Source organism: Oreochromis niloticus, linkage group LG7 (genome assembly GCF_001858045.2).
Source record: "Oreochromis niloticus isolate F11D_XX linkage group LG7, O_niloticus_UMD_NMBU, whole genome shotgun sequence".
Taxonomy (NCBI): Eukaryota; Metazoa; Chordata; class Actinopteri; order Cichliformes; family Cichlidae; genus Oreochromis; species Oreochromis niloticus.
Window position 1 is genome coordinate 61,861,777 of NC_031972.2, and position 17,193 is coordinate 61,878,969.

Below are 17,193 nucleotides of genomic sequence, written 5' to 3' on the forward strand. Positions count from 1 at the left end.
TGCCATCTGGCATGATAAACATGTTTAAATGGTCTGTTATAGTCATTCTTCTCCAGAGAATGATTATCCCTGCAGCAGCAAACAGGAAGCCTATAGTTTCCATCTCTTCCTGTCTCTATGGGACGGGGGGAAGGGTCGCAAGTGTTGTTCAGCTTGAGGATTGCAGCACATCCAGTCACCCAGTTGGTCTGCCCTCATTAGACATGGGCCGGAGAGCATGTTCAGATCATGCTTATCTTCACGTGCTGGGGCTTTGTAGGGTACCTGGTGGTAAACAAAGAGGCACAGTGATGTGCAGATTTTATGAGGCAAGAAGTGTGGCGTTTTGTAGCTGAAAACAAAGACTGTCACAGGTCTGTGATCTCAGCAAAAACAGCACATGATACTGCTCACCATATAAAATAATCTGCATAGATAGCATTTAGCAGCCAAAGAGTCTGTGCTGAAAGAGGAGCTAAAAACAAAAGGGAATCCCAGTTTACAATCCCAGCAAACTGGTAACTGCTAAAGCAGTGACTGACGAAGATGAAACCAAGCCTGACAATATGGATGATGCACTTTGCAGCTACTTTGTGTCAGGGGTAAATGAAAGCCAAACAAACTGGCATTAAATTGGTGGCATTAAATTCAGGTACCTGAAATATCAGCTTATTCTTTTAAGTATTATATGGAGAACAAACTACGTCAATTTCCCACATTTGCACCGTGAGCTGGAGACGCGGGGTCTCATCTGGTTGTCTTGAATACACAAAACGTTTACAAGGCCTTTTAATTTTCACTCTATTATGCCTGTGACAGAAAGCCATCACTCTCTGGTAATTGTCCATAATGGAAGAACGAGACTGAACAGAGACAGACGCATCTGGTCTCTTTCAGTAGCCGATATCCTCTGGGTCAAGCAAGAAAAGCTCACACACATTTTATCACCACCGTGAACATACGATTAAAGGGGTGTGACTTGGCATGCTAATACATTCACGCTATTCCATTATTTATGAGTTACATCTGAATAGCAGTTATCTCAATCTAGGACAGCCTTGCATATCAAGCTTAGCTCACTTTGCTTTCTTTGTGTCTTTTTGGGTGGATCTTCTTTTGAATAATAATATCTTTATCTCATCATCATAGAATTACATCAGCAGCATCCTCTCTTTACACTTAGATATATCAGGACTGAGACTAGGTTAAGGTTCAGCTCTGCGCGGTCAGTTTAAGGTGAATAACATTTTAGAGAAATATTGTCAGCAAGGTGGATCAAATGTTCATTATAATGTAGAATGGGTTAAATAATGGGTTGTAAAACAATTTTGCATGACCACAGATGACTAAATATGAACTGTTACAGTTGGTTCATTTTTATCTCTCACTTCTCCATATCATAGTCACTCCTTTTTCCACCTTTCTTCATCAGTGATTTATTGCATTTCTTTAACTCCTCCTTTGCTTTTTTCTGTCTTCTCACTTTCTCCTCCCCCTTCGCCAACTCTCAAAGCATTCTAAGGGAAAGGCATGAAAGTGACCGTGAATAAATATCTTGTAGGGCGACCTGTCCCTCCTCCCTTCCTGCAATTGTCTGCTCCACCAGGTGACTTTCCAGGGAACCGGTTTGTGCAGTGATACAGAGACGCCAAAGCTCTCACGGGTACACAGACATGAGCTTACCAGCCAAGAAGAAAACGTGTGTGTGAAGAACGGACTATAATTTTCTTATAAATATGGATACTCCCGAATGGAAAAGACACTATAAGATTGATAACCATTCTGTGTTTACCCGGCTGGGGAAAACACAACTCTTTTTGGGAGGAGTGCTGGCAGGTAGTGTAAAAAATTTCCTAATTGTTTTGTAGTAAAATTTACAGACACGCAAAATGAATAAAGGGTCTAAAAATGAAAAAGTGTTGGTGAACCACGGATTAAAAAAAGCTTGGGAGGAAGCGCTGCCTTTACCACAGAAACCCAAACACACAGGTGCTGTTAGATAAGAGAGTGTGAGAACAGTCACCTAAGAAACATTTTAGACATGCAGCCTGTGTGTTAAGAAAAATTATGCAAGAACTTTTTTAATGGCCTTTCACAGCTTTCGTGTGAACGGTGAAGCAGTGCCGTTTATTTCTTGCTCATAATCTTACCTGGTGCTGCAGAGCTTTAAATGTTTGTTGTACTGTAATCAGAGAGGTGTAGCACACAAGAATGAACTTGTGGCCGATATTTTCGGGTGCACCGTACTTTTTAGCAGCATCAGTTAACTTTTGCTGTTCTAGCAGAAGGTGAAAGAGAGAGAGAACCCATTTTTAGTTAATCATTTTTTTAAAAATTATCTGTAGTTTATAACACATGTCCTTATGTGAATTATACAATTGCTTACAGTGTTGAAGGCTGGCGAAAACACAGGTGGTGACTGTGTGTTTGACTGCTGACCCAGACTTGGGTCGGAGCTCATTTGCTGTTTTCAGTCACTGTCGTCTATCAGAGTTCTTGTGCTGCTCTACAGCAAGTAAATGTAAACACCACAAACCAAAGGACTGAGCTGATAAAAGGTTTGTTTGCACACTTTTTGATCATTAGATACGCCATATCACCTACGCAGATGCACATTTCTGAAGTCCAGATAAACGGCGCGACTCAGTGACCATTCATTCTGAGCTGTCAAGGACGAGGTGCCAACATAGTTTTGATCAGTCTCTTTGATTATTGATTTAAGTTCAGAACATTGCAACCAGCTGCTGTATGGTAGCATTAAAGTTTGGTAGTGCAGAGAGCTGCTTAGATCATAACCCTTTAAATTTGTTTTTTAATTACCTCGACTGCCAAGAGAACAATTTGTAGCAGGTTGCCACCTATGTTGTTGAACATCAAATTTATATTCTAGTTGGCAAGTGTGATTCCGTGTAACTGTAAAACACAACGATCAAAATGCGTCAGTAGCAGTATTTACTCCCTCACACCTGTGTAGTTTATGTTTACTGTAGCTGGCAACTTTCTTCCAAGAACCACAGACGTATTTGTGTGAGGTCTGTTCGGCGTTCTCACTTCCTCAATCAGTAATTTTAATAAATGCTTGAGTTCCTGTTATTGTAAATGTGATTCCTTCTCACTGGCCAATTCTCTTTCTCAGCTCCTCTCAGTAAACTTGTCGTTATCGCTGCCATAATAGGAGACTATAAATATGGCTTCTGGTTTCATTGTCACTATTGAGACTTTATGGCGACTCGCCTCCCAAATCACTTCCCAGATCCTACCTGGCCGGTGACCAGTGTTCACTTTGTGTGTGGATATGTGCTGTCTCCGGGTCTGCTGAGGTTATCAGTTGTGTTATGCTCAGACTTATAACAAAAAGATCATCACATTTAAAATAAAAAAACAGGATGTTAATGAACAGGGAGGGGAAGCTTTAGTTTCAGGCCAGTAGCATGATGAGTAAATCAGTAGAAGGGCCGATACACTTTCCTCCATCAGTCATCACCCACATCTCAGAAACCGATTACTCTGACCTTTGTGGCTGGGTGTAGTCGCCAAAGTGTGGGGCATTTTCTCTTTTGAGTTTATTCTCAGTATTGACATCATAACACATCCCCCCACTTAAGGACACAATAGGCGTGCAGTGACTCTGGTCACACTGCTAAGAGTCGGCCGGAGGAGGGGCCTCCGTAGAGTCTCTGTAGAGAAGATGTGTGCATAATGCTTTTCATAAGCTGATTACATTTGTTATATTTTCAATAGGGAACTCGACTGGGGTTCAACTTGTATACTGTTAAGTGTGTGTGTGTGTGTGTGTGTGTGTGTGTGTGTGTGTGTGTGTCTTTGAACAGCAGGCAGGCCTGTCATGAGGAGTCCAGATGGTGGGTGGAGAAAGCCCTCCTTTAATCCGTGCGCCAGGATATTATACCCCCGTTCACTCTCTCCCTCTCCCTCACACACAGACACACACACACACCCACACACACACACACACACCCACACACACACGTCATCTGTATTTCCAGCGTTTGCACGACCCCCCCACTGAGATATGTCCATTATGTCAGCTCGGTCCACTCGCTGCTGTGTTGTATATCCTGACTGACACAGCACTAAATGCTTGTTCAGAATTGAGTTTGAGAAACGATAAGCGAGGCATGAATGTTGTAATACAATTCAATTCACTTGTGTAAGAGGACTCATTATGTTACCCTGTCATGTATTTTGGAGGGATGTGATTTTTTTTTTTTTTTTTTTTTTTAATCTGTGTAGTTTCCTGACAAGCTGAAAACATTGCAGGATTATGTCAACACCAGTTTTGCAACTGAAATGAAATAGAAGATGATTTACCACAAAACCACTGACCTGTTAATAAGTGTAGATTGCCTTCTTTGCCTTCTTTGTCTTGCAGGTCAGAAGTGACCACAATCGAAAAGGGTTGAGTGCTAAACCTTACTTAGCAAGATGCATCCATTAACAATTTGATTGCCTCTGATAATCGATTAATTAAATGAACTACAACCCATATTATAATGACAGATAGTTGCTTTAAAAATTCTCCAATTTATTATCTTGCCCACAAACATTGGTGAGATAATCACTTTAAACGGGCAAATTTTATAAATTAACCTTCATACTGCTCAATAAAGGGATAACTTTTTCCCCAGTTTGTTATTATGTTTAATTCTTCTGTAGCTTTATTTAAACAGAGGTGTCTGTGTGGGCTGACTTAGTTTTGGACCGTGTCATTCAAGGAAATGCAGATTTCTCCACAATCTCTGAGCAAACATGTGGTTCTTTTAATTTCCAAATGTTTAAAATCATTATCAGTTTGTTGCACGCTGATGGTACGTGACTCGTTATCAATCAGTCATATTGTTCTGCTGTAGTGCCGTTTACAAAAGACACACTGATGCTTTCTTCTTGGTATTTCTCTCAAACATTTCTGGAAAGAATGCGGAACAAAAAACCCGACTGATTGGCTTCATCGTTATCATTACTGTGTGGTTAATGTTGACACATAGGTGAGGCTGGAGGTGGCAGGGTTGAATATTGTACCATTTTCTTTGAGAGTTACCAAGATTAGGAACGAGTCGATCAGAAGGAAAACCCAGGTTGGACAAAGTTAGAGAGGCGGGGCTTAGCTGGTTTGGATATGTGCAGAGGAGTGATAGTGGATATGTTTGGCAGTGGATGTTGAACATGGAGCTGCCAGACAGAAGGAAAAGACCACAGTGAATATTTGATGATGTAGTGAAAGAGGAGGTTGGTGTGACAGAACAGGGTGCTAAGGATGCGGTGAGATGGAGGCAGATAATCCGCTGTGACAACCTCTAAAGGGAGAAGCCGAGAAAAGAGAAGATTATTATTGTTGGACAGTTCAAATATGAAGTCAGCCCAGTTTTATTTTGTAGTACAGCTGTTCTGTCTTGCTGTGTGCCATTTGCACATGTTGCTACATGTCAAGAGTGGCAATGATTATCGCACAACTTTGATGCTCAATACATCTGAGTGTGAGGGCATAGGTTTGTGTTTGTGCTACTCTGCTGTATCAGAGAGTGTGTGTGTGTGTGTGTGTGTGTGTGTGTGTGTGTGTGTATTTGGAGGCTTTGGAATACTCACGAGGTCTTCATTGTTTTTACGACTAGCTATTTTCTCTTTAATCTTTTATGTGCATATTAAACGGCTGTTTTGAAAGAGCGCTTGCTCTCCCCGCTGACGATGGCCTACATATCACAGACAGACTAATTAGGGTTTCTCTCTCCAAGGGCTTATATATTCATTCTCAAAACAAACATGAGTGTACTCCAGATCTTGATAAATGCAGCTACCACAAGAGTGCTTCAGATCTCAGAATCTCTCCTGTTCAATGTATACGTTTATGGGGGGGTGGGGGCGTTCCTATTCCTGCTCATTTTTTAACTTCTGAGATGGTGGACCTTTTACATAAAAGCTGGGGAAGCCTGAAACTGTTTAAAGCTTCTGTCTGATATGCAGGTCAACTTCTAAAATAGCCTCTTAATCTACACATATTCTGTCAACTTATTTTTATTCTAATCTTGTACTCTGCATCTTGTGCTGCAGAGAGGAAGGGCAAAGCTACCTGTTTCCAGTCCAAGAACACTGAAGAGGAGAGCTGTGTGGCGGTGAAGATCGAACAGTCCATAGGTAGGTTACATCACCTCCATTTATCTTTACAGTCTTTCTCTCAAGTGCTTGCACACAGACTTTTTGAAAAACTGTGAAATTTGCGAACTTTAGATGTGTTAGTATTCATATCTTTCTTAGTCTCCCATTTTTGAAGGGGATATTATGTCAGTATAGTCCACTTTGTCCAGTTTGTGCATCATCTTGATTTTCGTTACCATGTTCACATGTCCATCGTCTCTTTTCAATCAACACCTCTGATTTACACACATTTGCATTCAAAATCAATAGAATGCATGGATTTTTCAGCTTTGCCAGACCTTCTGGATCTGACTAAAATCAGTTAATATGCACAGTGAGGACAGAGGATGATACTGTGAAGGACACTATGAACACTCCTTCCTGTAACTCTCTGCTATGCAGGGGTGTGAAGAACGCTGCGGGTCGCTGCTCTATTTTTATATCAGACTCGTGTGTGCGCTCATGCTCGCAAACATGCTCGTGTCTCATGGTCTGCTTCTTTTGATGAATGAGCGCTTACCTCTGGCCCTCTGTGTCTTCCTATTTTTCATTTTCCTCGTTTTCTCTTCTTTCTAGCTCACGCCTGTAAGTCCCTCTCCTTTTTTGCACCTGGGTTTTCATCCGTGTCTCTTTCCTTCTTTGTTATATTATCTAGTCTTTCGAGGCAGACTTGTGGGGTAATCTCACAACGGCCCTCGGATTAGAGGATGATACAAGCGTAATCTGAAGAAAGTCTGGGCAGTTGAACGCCCCCCACCCAACTCCAAGCTCACAGGGCTGGCTGTAACTGTCACTCTGTCTGTCATGTTCTCTCACACAGTCTGCGTTAGCATGATTGGAGCATTGAACGCCTCATCTGTAAATGTGGAGCCATACGTGCACAGTAACAACGCACTCTCAAGCTGAATGGTTGAGGTAGTGCTATTTGGAGTGTGTGCATACGTGTGTGCATGTATGTTTGTGGCTGTGAAGCAGTTTGTGTGACTTTGTCTCAAAAGCTTTCGTTTCACAGCTCAGTTTTTCATCAAATAAATGTAACCATAACGATCAAGCAGAAAGCCTTTGTCCTTATAAAGGATGTTTACATGCACTAAGTAACCAGGGTATGCTTGTCTCACTGACTCTTTGAAACCAAGTAAACAAAATGACATTTCCTTCCAATTTGTGCACTGATCAGCCTAATATAGTGTAAGTTGTCCTGTTGTGTTGCCAAAACAGCTGTGACCTAAGAGTGCACAGACACAGGACCTGTTCTCAACAAGGTGCTGGCTCAGTTGGATTGGCATGTTGGGAATTTAAGGCCAGGTAACTACATAAGGTTATTTTCCTCCAGCCGTTCAAGCCACATTTTTTGCAGTGCAGAGCAGCTTTGTCATGGTGATAACAAGGGGAGATGTGTTTCTGCTGCAGAAATGTTTAGGTGGGCGGTATGTATCAAAGTAACATCCACACGAATGCCTGGACCAAAAGGTTCCCAACAGACAAGTTTTATTTTTGCCAAAAGTAGTTTTATTGTTGTGGCTCATCAATGTATGTTTTTTATTTCTTGCTTGGGGGGATTTGCATACATGATTGACAGGATGGATAGTGGATGAGACAGGTTCTTGAGTAAAATAATTAAATTAAAAGTCATGCTAAAATAAAAAATACAGTCACATTTATCACTGAAATATTTGTGCAAACCTCACAAAAAATCGTCAGGACTCCATATAAAACATCACAAAACATCAGGGTGGAAATTTAAAGCGAGAAAACTTTCCTTTGTTAATAAAAAGAAATATTTCGGAGTAGTCACAGCATTTATTAAAAAAAACAAACCAACTTAGTTTTTTTCTCAGTTTTCTACAAAACATACAAAAGTAAAAAAAAAACATACAAAAGTAAGGTGAGCATGACGTGAGTTGTGGTTTGCAGTCCTGTCATGAAAGGTAATTTAAACAGGAGCTGAATTTATACTGGTCCAACTAGTTTATTATTGAAGGAACAAAATAATGCTCATCATTCCCTACAGTGCTGCTCTGCAGTGCGTTTACATGTTGCAGTAAGCAAGACGTCAAACAGAGTTGTCAGCATGACTTAAATTAAGGCTTCCTGTGTTGTTGTGTTTTTTTTTTTATCTGAAACCATGTGATGGTTCAAAGCTGATACATAGCAACGTAGATCAGAGCAAGACCAAGACCTTTTCACCACATAGACACCAGGGAGCAGCTGTGCAGCACACGTTAGATGCAGAACATGGAGAAGACGGAGTTGCACTTCCCAGTGGAGACTTCTGTAAAAGGTACATCTAGTTTATTCCCATAATTCCATTTGTTATGCTCTTGCTTCATTTTAATGAAGCCTAATTTTGATGTTTCACAATTAATCGGGAGGCTTTGGTTTATGTTCGTGCCGTTGCGTCAAAGCGTTGCTGGATTATCTAGCTTTTGCCATTTTATATGTTAGCATAAATAACGGGGCTCAATAGAACGAGCTGATTTAAATAAAAGTTTATTTTTTGGGGGCTTCAATTAGATTTCAGGAGGCAGATGACAGAACTGCAGTGAAGCTCTTTAGGCTGCTTTTTTCTGTGGTGGCTGTCAATCATTGATCAGGTGCTTCACTAATAAGAGAGGTGGACAGAAGACGAAGTGCTGTGGCTTTTTAAAAACAAGTCTGTCCTCTGCTAGTGGTCCTGTTTCGCTTTCTGCTGTTTGCTTCATTGTGTGATTGTAAAAAATGAGTTTCACAAGTGAGAGGAAGCTGGAGAACCCTTCAGTGTACCTGCAAATTGCAGGATAATTTATTATACCCTAACTTTAAACTGCATTTATTTCTATTCTCTGAAATGTGTTATTAATTTTCTGGAGAAATATTGCTCTGACAGGCATTTGTGTCTGTTTTCTTTCTTTCTATGGATTCGTACCTTTTAAGGTCTAAACGTGCAGTTCCTGTGAGGTTAAAGGTACAGAGTTCATTTGAAGGTGTCTTTGTGTATGCGAGTGTGTGTGTGCTGGTGTGTGTGCAACTCTCGGTTTGTGTGAATCAGTACTTTTTAAAAGCCACTTAAATAAGGGGTGTGTGTGAGCGAGAGTGAAGGAGGAGTCTTTTCCTACCCTGTAAATCTCCCTGCTGAGCTGAGTCATTCTCAACAGCACCGCCTGGGAAGATTACACGGGTCCTAAACTTTCAGCTCTTCTGGGATACACACACACACACACACACACTCACACGCGCTCTCAAACACACAACAGTAGAGATCGACATTGCAGCTGTTTTCCGGTCTATCTCAAACACAGGGTGAGTTCATTCACTGGGATTTTGTTGGGTTTTTTTTCCAAACTTGGCAGAATAGTCATCCTTGGATTGTCTCTGCTGAGTATAGAGTATAGTTATCGAGATATAGATTTCTTCTCATGTTTTGTGTCATCTGCTTTGTTCGGTTTTAGGTGTTAAATAAAACTGTGTGATGACACTTTGGTGAAAGCGGTCTTTCATGTTTTCATGCACATGCTGCTCTTTTATCTTTTATGGGAGTGTTGCAGTGTTTACACTCTAAACTGTCTGAGCCTTTCATACAAGTAAGATAAGAATGGCCTACAAACGCACTTTACACATAAAGTTACAGTTGCAAACTTCTTCATAGCCAAGTGAGGACTGAAGCTTGACAGATTTTTCTAAAGGCTGCTGTTCTCGTTTTTTATCCTCATTCTTCCCTCATGTTCCTTGACTTTGGTGTGACTGTGTAGAAGCCACCCAAACTATCTTTTAAATGTCACAGAGTTTACAAAGATGAAGCAGAAAATGTTAAAATAAAAAATACTCAGAATTTCCTTGTTGATCAGAAGGAAATTCTGTCACACCCTTGGGGTAACGGCAGAAGACGAAGGCTCAGTTTCAAGCTATTTCAGCCACTCCTCTGCTTGCGCACAGTCGGGTGTGCCTTTTGTTTTTCACCCCGAGCTCTCACACCTAAGTATCACAACATATTTTGTGTCAAGAGGGCCAAAAAGAACATGACACACAAGAAGAGACGCGGAAAACATAAAAGTCAGGTCGGACAGGTGTGCTGTCAGGTGACAGTGCTCAAACAAGGTGGTGTCAGATGGTAGAAATATCTTGAACAATCACGTAAGAACGATTAGGTCAGCTGCCTACCTGCCCACCTGTAAATAAGCAAGATGTATGTTTTCTCTCTTCTCGGTTTTCATTCATTCATGTCTGCAAACCTGATGTCATGCCCATTAGCCTCGACTACAGTCTGTGTTTCGACTTGTTAACCTTCTAAACTAAGAGGGTGAAAATATACCTTTGGTATCATCTGTCATCATGGGCGTGTTGGCATGCTGATTTTGGTACCGGTGATCTAGCTGTATGTCTTTTTATCATTTCTGTCCAGTGTTTCCTCAAATCTTTCCATTTTACAAAATTGTATTGCGTGTGATAAGTCTACTTGAAACATTATTAAGACAATATTTTTTAAAAAAGCAAATCATCGTGATGTTCTTGATAGGGTTTCAACAACAAACTGGAAGAATGTAGTGTGCCTGGAGCAAAGCTATTTTTGGAATTAGTTTGGATGATTCACTATTTTTGGACATTGCTTGTTTTCTTGTTGCAGAGTAAGATACTTGCGCTGAAGAGATGGATTCTTTCAGCGTGTAGTAAACTTAATTCCCCCATTCGACAAATTACCGCTGGGATTTTCCACAGCTGAAAGGTGGTTAGTTAATCTAATGTTGGGGAACCAGTTCTGATATAAGCTCCATCAGAGAGGTGGATTCACACTGTTGCTGGGGAAAACTTGTGAAATCAAAGATGTGTTGTACTTTCTAAAAGTTTGCTCCGCTCTACCTCTCATGTGTACTTGACCTTTGCATGAGCATTTCTTAATTCTTCTTCCTGCTCTGTAGCTTTGAATTTATTAATATTGATCCATTGGGCTCCGTGGAGTATGCAGTGAAATGCATTTTGCATTTTCACAAGGTAAAAGGACAGTTACCATGGTTACAAGCCTCACAATCTTGCAACAAAGAAAAAGTTCAAGTCTCGGTTTGACTAGTCAAGTCTTCACTTCCTGGATTGGAGTAGTGATCGAGCAGTGTTTTCAGTTTCTAGTAAAAGTAAATTATCTGTTTACTGTAAAAGCACAACAGAACTGAGTGTCAGGAAATTTCTTGCCAAAACACTGAAGTTATGAAAAGCAGGTAGAGTTCGTCCTTCCTTTCTGTGCAACACATTTAAGTTGTATTTTGTGTTCACATCCACCCGATCCATCTCGTTTTCACATCAACAAGTTCCGACTCCAGACAGCGGGCCTCCTTCTCCGTCACACAGATGAGGATTAGAATCAAAGTGTTTCTGCAGCACGCTGTCTGGCTGCTTCTAATTTACTGCACATGGCTGTCTGTTGTGCCAAGACAGTTTTAATGAGAAGGTGCCAGAATGAGTGTGTTACCAGGAGCAGGACTTTCTTCCCAAGGAGAGTTTGTCCTTCTTTTCAGTGTAACAGCTCTGGTTGTGTTTCCTTAATCTACTGATCAAGATAAGAGGTTAAAGATAAATGATGTGATATAAAATCTCAGCATCTAATCTTTTTCTACATAACTGACAGCAAAACATTTAAGCATTTTCAGATCTATATCTTTGTTTACATCTCTCTTCTCTTGACACAACCTACAGATATATTAAGTGTTGCTATTCAGGTTAAAGGCTGCAATGTAAAGGTGATCCAGACCTGAGCCGCCGGTGTTTGCCGTGGTTACTGACAACCCCAGGAAACAAAGCTGGGCTGTGGACACTGGACCTCCTGTACTCAGGAGTCAGGATAAATGCCACATGTGAAATGCAATTTGCAGGCAGACTTCGTTTTAGACCGTGTACTTATAATGTGGTGCATAATGTTTTGCAAGATGTTTTTTATGACCTCTAATGTGGCTGAGAGTGGAAGTCAAGCACCTAATCATGAAAAATTCCTGCGGCCTGCCTTCATAACTGATTGGTATTTTTTGGGGCCATGTTTAGAAAGAAAGCCCTCCCAAACACAGCGTGGGACCATTTCCACTCAGACAGTTGCCAGACTTGTTGTCTTTAATTACAGTCCACCCTTTAAAATAGAAATTGTGACTGTATGATTTTGTGGTTACTCTTTTTCTCTTTCCCTTTAAGATTGGTAAGATAAAGATTACTCTAGTAAAGACAAATCTGGGGCTCCAGGAACCAAGTTGGCACATAGTAACAACATTTTTGTAAACAAGCTGCATTTGGAGAGGTACACCAAGTATATAGTACATTAAGCTTTCACTCGAAGACCAGGTTGCTTACCCCAAGGATACAAACAACACTTATTTCCATCATCAGCTCATCAACTATGTACTGTATGTCTGATTAATCAAATGTAGTGATAGCATAGAGAAAAAGGCAAACCTATATCTTTTTGCTTGAAAATTGGTGCAGCTGCAAGCCCCTGTGCAACCCACCGCCAACCCATCTCCTCCTTTTCATGTTTTTTGTGTCTTAATCAGTATCATGATTGTCATCGCTGACGTCTACCTTATTCAGTGCTGTCTACTTGCTGTCGCTCTGTCCACCTCAGGCTTTGCATATACAACAGAACCCAGTATCCCAGAACAGAGCCATCCCGCTAAAAATACAGCCAACACCCAGGTCATTAGGTATACCTGTTCAGTTGCTTGGCAATGCAAATATCTAATCAGCCAATCACGTGGCAGCTACTCAAAAGATTTAGACAGACAGACATAGTCAAGATGACCTGCTGAAGTTTAAACCCAGCATCAGAATGGGGATGAGAGATGACTTCAGTGACGTTGAATGCAGCATGGTTGTCAGAGGGGCTGGTCTGAGTATTTAAGAAACTGGGATTTTCCCACACATCCATCTCTGGAGTTTAGAGAGAATAGTCTGAAAAAAGGGAAACTGCCCAGTGAGTAGCAGTTCTCTGCACGAAAATGGCTCAGAGGTCAAAGGAGAATGCTTCGAGCTGATAGGAACACAAGAGTAAGTCAAATAACAACTTATTACAATAAAGGTATGCAGAAAAGTCTCTGAATGCACAATACATCAAACCATTGAGGCAGATGGGCTATAGCAGCAGAAGATGACACCAGTTGCCACTTCTATCAGCTAAGAAGATAAAAGTGGGATGAAAATTGGACAATGGAACGTTGGAAAAATGTCGCCTGGTCTGAAACGTGTTGATTTCTGCTGTGACTTTTAGATGGTGGGGTCACAATTTGGCATCAACAACATAAAGTCATGGATCCATCTTACCTTACACCGCGGTTTAAGCTGGTGGCAGTGGTGTAATGTGTGGGAGATATTTTCTTGGCACACTACCAGCCAAGCATTGTTTAAACACTACATCCTGAGTGTTGTTGCCGGCCACATCAATCGCTTTATGACTACAGTGTTCCTATCTGTTGATGGCTACTTCCAGCAGGATAATGCACCGTGTGGCAAAGCTCAGAAAATCTCAAACTGGTTGCTTGAACGTGACGATTAGCTTACTGTACTCCAATGGCTTCCACAGTCACCACACATCACTTTTGGGATGTGGCAAAGATTCAGATCATTGATGCACAGCGGACATGCAACTATAGGCTGGCGATCAGCACAACCGTGTGATGCCATCATCTGTGAGGAATGTTTTCATTGTTGACACCACAAACAATCCAATCCAATTAAGCCCTAGCAGGGTGTACTTAATAAAATGTCCAGTGACTGTGTGTTCTTAGATATAGCAGTTTATCTTTTGCTCGCCTCATTGGCTGATCATTCCAGTCACTTTACTTTTCGTGTTTGATTATTTGAGTGGAAGATGCATTTCTAAAAAAAGAGAAATGTATCTTCATCTATTTTTAGACATGATGGGACTGAGTCTGTAAAGAAATGAAGGTCCTTCCTCAATGATTCATTTCAAAGATGAAAGATTTCTCTGTGCATGTTAGCGTCACTGAGTGCCAGAAACATGAAGTCCCTTCTTCACTTTCGATAATAACAGACTGACCGAAACCAGAACAAGCACAAATTATAAGAAGTCCACTGTTTTTGTTGTTTTCAGGTAAAGCATGCATCCTTGTACGTGCTTAACTCTACAACGTCTGGAGTAGATTATAGTTTACCAGTGTCAAAGCTATATGGAAGCTACATCCAAGCTATACATCAGCTGGTTTACCTTTGCTAAATCACACACACCTGTTAAATGGCCACCTTAAATGGAAGCTAATGTACTAATAGCTTATAGAATAATGAGGGTCTTCACTCTCTCAGCAGTGTAACTCCATATTTGGACATTTGCTTTAACAGGCTGCTCCTTCATACTTTTTACTGACGTGTGTGTGTGTGTGTGTGCTTGCTTGCTTGCTTGCTTGCTTGCTTGCTTGCTTGCTTGGCGAGGCTAGGGAGAGGTCGAGTTAGGCTACTGTAAACACTGCCAGTCTGTGTCTCCTGCTCCATTAAATCGGTCTGCCAGCTCTATCTAAACACTGATGCTGCGCCATCTGTGGCCAGCTGGTTGGGTAAAAAGTCTCACTGGTGCTGATCATCAGCTGGATGATTAACTGGATAATCAACTGAAGTGTATGACACCCTCTAATGTGTGGTCTTCAGCTGTTTATGGCGGTTAATATATGATGGGAATGATTTTTTTCCTTTACAGGGCGCATTGGAGGAGAATATGTTTGCATAACTGTGTCTGGAATGGCACGTTGGTTTTTCAGGCCAGCTGTAATACTGAATAAAACAAGACAGAGATTGTAGAGGTTTATGAAAATTAAGGTGTAAAATTAAAAGTCCTCACTCAGATATTATATTGAAAAAGAAAATAACATCTGTTTTAGCATAGTTCATCTTTGAAAGTAGTTGATTTAAAACATTGCACCGACATAAGTCATGTACTACCACAGAGATCTAAGCACACATTTCATCAGCTGAACAGTCAGAAAACAGAGTGACGGCTTCAAATGTCACTGCAGGATGAGTGGGGCGTATATCAGTGTCACCTATTGTAAATATTAGTCATGCCGATAATGCCTGTAGTGATAAAACAGTAAAGTACGTATGCTTTTGGTTTCTTCACTCTCACTTCTTTGTATAAAAATCGTTTTGATTCTATTATCGATTTTGTTTTTAAGCTTGTGCTCCCTCTCTTTGTGTCCTTTAGCTCTAGGCAGCAGCCCAGCGTCAGAACGCAGCGAAGCGCCGAGTGTGCAGGCGTGTCTGAATCGGGTGACTGCAAGGACGACCGACAAGAGCCGGGGAGGGGTCAATGGAAGAGTCCCTGGCGGCAGGCTGCAGTCTAAACCACCAGGTACATAATAGCATGTGGCAAGAAATTCATCCAGACGCCACAAAGTGAGAATCTCAGAAGACCGAATTATTACAGCATTTCTGTCTGATTCACAACATGTGGACTTAGAGTTTGGGCTCGGTGACCTTTCTACTGCTTTGTTGTTCACTTCATCTTTGTTTACTCTGCAAATCTTCAGAAAAACACTGAATGAATCAGTGCTTATGGACGCTGTTTGACACTGTAATGGTCAAACCAGAAGAAGAGTTATGTAAGCTGGCTTGGGATCAGTGAACCGAGAGACTCGTTCCTCTTATGTTTGCGTTGGGAAATCATTCTACACAGATAATGCAGGGAACAGAGCTCCATTCTTCCTGCTGCTGTAAGTCAGGCGGGATATTTAGTTGCAAAGCCATGCACAGTTAGTTTTTGCCAAGCCTGACTTTTTCTTTATTACATTTAGGACGTTTATTACAGCTCAGTGTCCTACAGGTGGTGTCACATGTGACAGCTGATGCTGCCACCTTCAGCTTCAAACTGAGATTGCAGTAAGAAAATCATTGAAGCTGTAATTAGCATTCAGGTCATTGTTCATGTTGTAAATTCCTCTGTTTTATCTCCAGTGCCTCCAAAGCCGCTGCACCTCCAAAGCCCAGTGACAGAACTCCCTTCCCCATTGGGCCACATCCAGAAACCCCCACTTATAAGCAGCATGGAGGACGGAAGTGGAGGAGGAAAAACGGGGGCTGTCAGCCGGGAGAGACCCAGAGAGAAACCCTCCAAAGTCTTAGACCTGATCAACCGCTTTGAGGAGAACAGGTTCGGCTTCTTAACTTTCTCTGCCTAGATATCTACAGAAATGAGCAGTTACTTGATCCGTGGAAGAATTGCTCATTCTGTTATTTTCCTAATAATGTTTAGGAAATGTAAGCCTCTGTTACTGCTTTTACTGATTTAAAACCCCGTCACAGTGTGTGATTGAATTAGCAGCTTTCACCTTGATGTGGTTGAAAGATTTCATCTTTGTAACTTCTTGGCTTTTGTAATAAATCTCTGGCTTGTTGTAATCACAGTGACAGAAATCGGTCTTTCCACACTTTTCTACACCAACTATTTCAAGGATAAAAAAGCAGAAGTTTCAAAGTTTTCAGCCGCAACTCATTGATTGTACCTCGGACGAGAGCCATTAGAGAGAGTGAGTGGAGATTAGTCTGTGGCTGTTGAGCCAAGTGTTAGCAAGGGGATGAAAGGAGATTTGTACAGGCGAGGGGAAACGCGGGTCCACATTCAGTTGTGGGACAGTACTCGGTGCTGCGAGAGGAGGATGAGGTAGGAAATCTTTGACGAATTCTGTTTCAAACGCGTATGCTTTGATATGGTTGCCTCATTGTTAAATTGTGATTTATATTCTGTAAGATTTTTCCAGTGTTGATCTGTGTCTAACTTGTTGTGCTTTACTTGTGTAAGTTTGCACTGTAGCTGCAGCCTTGTGTCTCTGAGGGAGACCCATTGAAAGTGGTGAGAGGCACAACAATGGTGCCCTTGTCCTATCTGTTCGTACAGTTGCACCCCAAAAATATGCAATCTGCAGCAGTAGCAGCCCACTAAAATCTGTCTCTCCAGTCTGTTACATTCCTAACTCATTTCTGGCCTGAATCTCTAAAACTCTGCCCAGGTCTCCAGGCTTTCTTCACACCTTTCATCACATTTTCTGGTGTGAAATGAGGTTAATCAGAGGAATCTGGTGCATCTATTTCATTCAGGCACTCCTGGGCTGTGAG

At 41.4% G+C, this 17,193-nt stretch overlaps 1 protein-coding gene across 9 annotated transcripts in view; it reads left to right on the top strand.

The window, feature by feature from the left end:
- The window catches only part of fgd4a (FYVE, RhoGEF and PH domain containing 4a), a 45,310-nt gene that overhangs the window by 17,710 nt on the left and 10,407 nt on the right, over nucleotides 1-17,193 (top strand). For 4 of the 9 annotated variants that reach the window (XM_005471106.4, XM_025909131.1, XM_005471108.4 and 1 more), the window contains exons 2-4: nucleotides 6,043-6,126; nucleotides 15,287-15,433; nucleotides 16,036-16,231. In XM_005471106.4, coding sequence (XP_005471163.1) covers nucleotides 6,043-6,126; nucleotides 15,287-15,433; nucleotides 16,036-16,231 — 427 coding nt within the window. Of the gene's footprint in view, nucleotides 1-1,516; nucleotides 1,816-6,042; nucleotides 6,127-8,267; nucleotides 8,408-9,254; nucleotides 9,406-15,286; nucleotides 15,434-16,035; nucleotides 16,232-16,582; nucleotides 16,742-17,193 lie in introns of those variants that run through there. The other 5 variants (XM_013272512.3, XM_005471109.4, XM_005471107.4 and 2 more) reach the window with 4 other exon arrangements.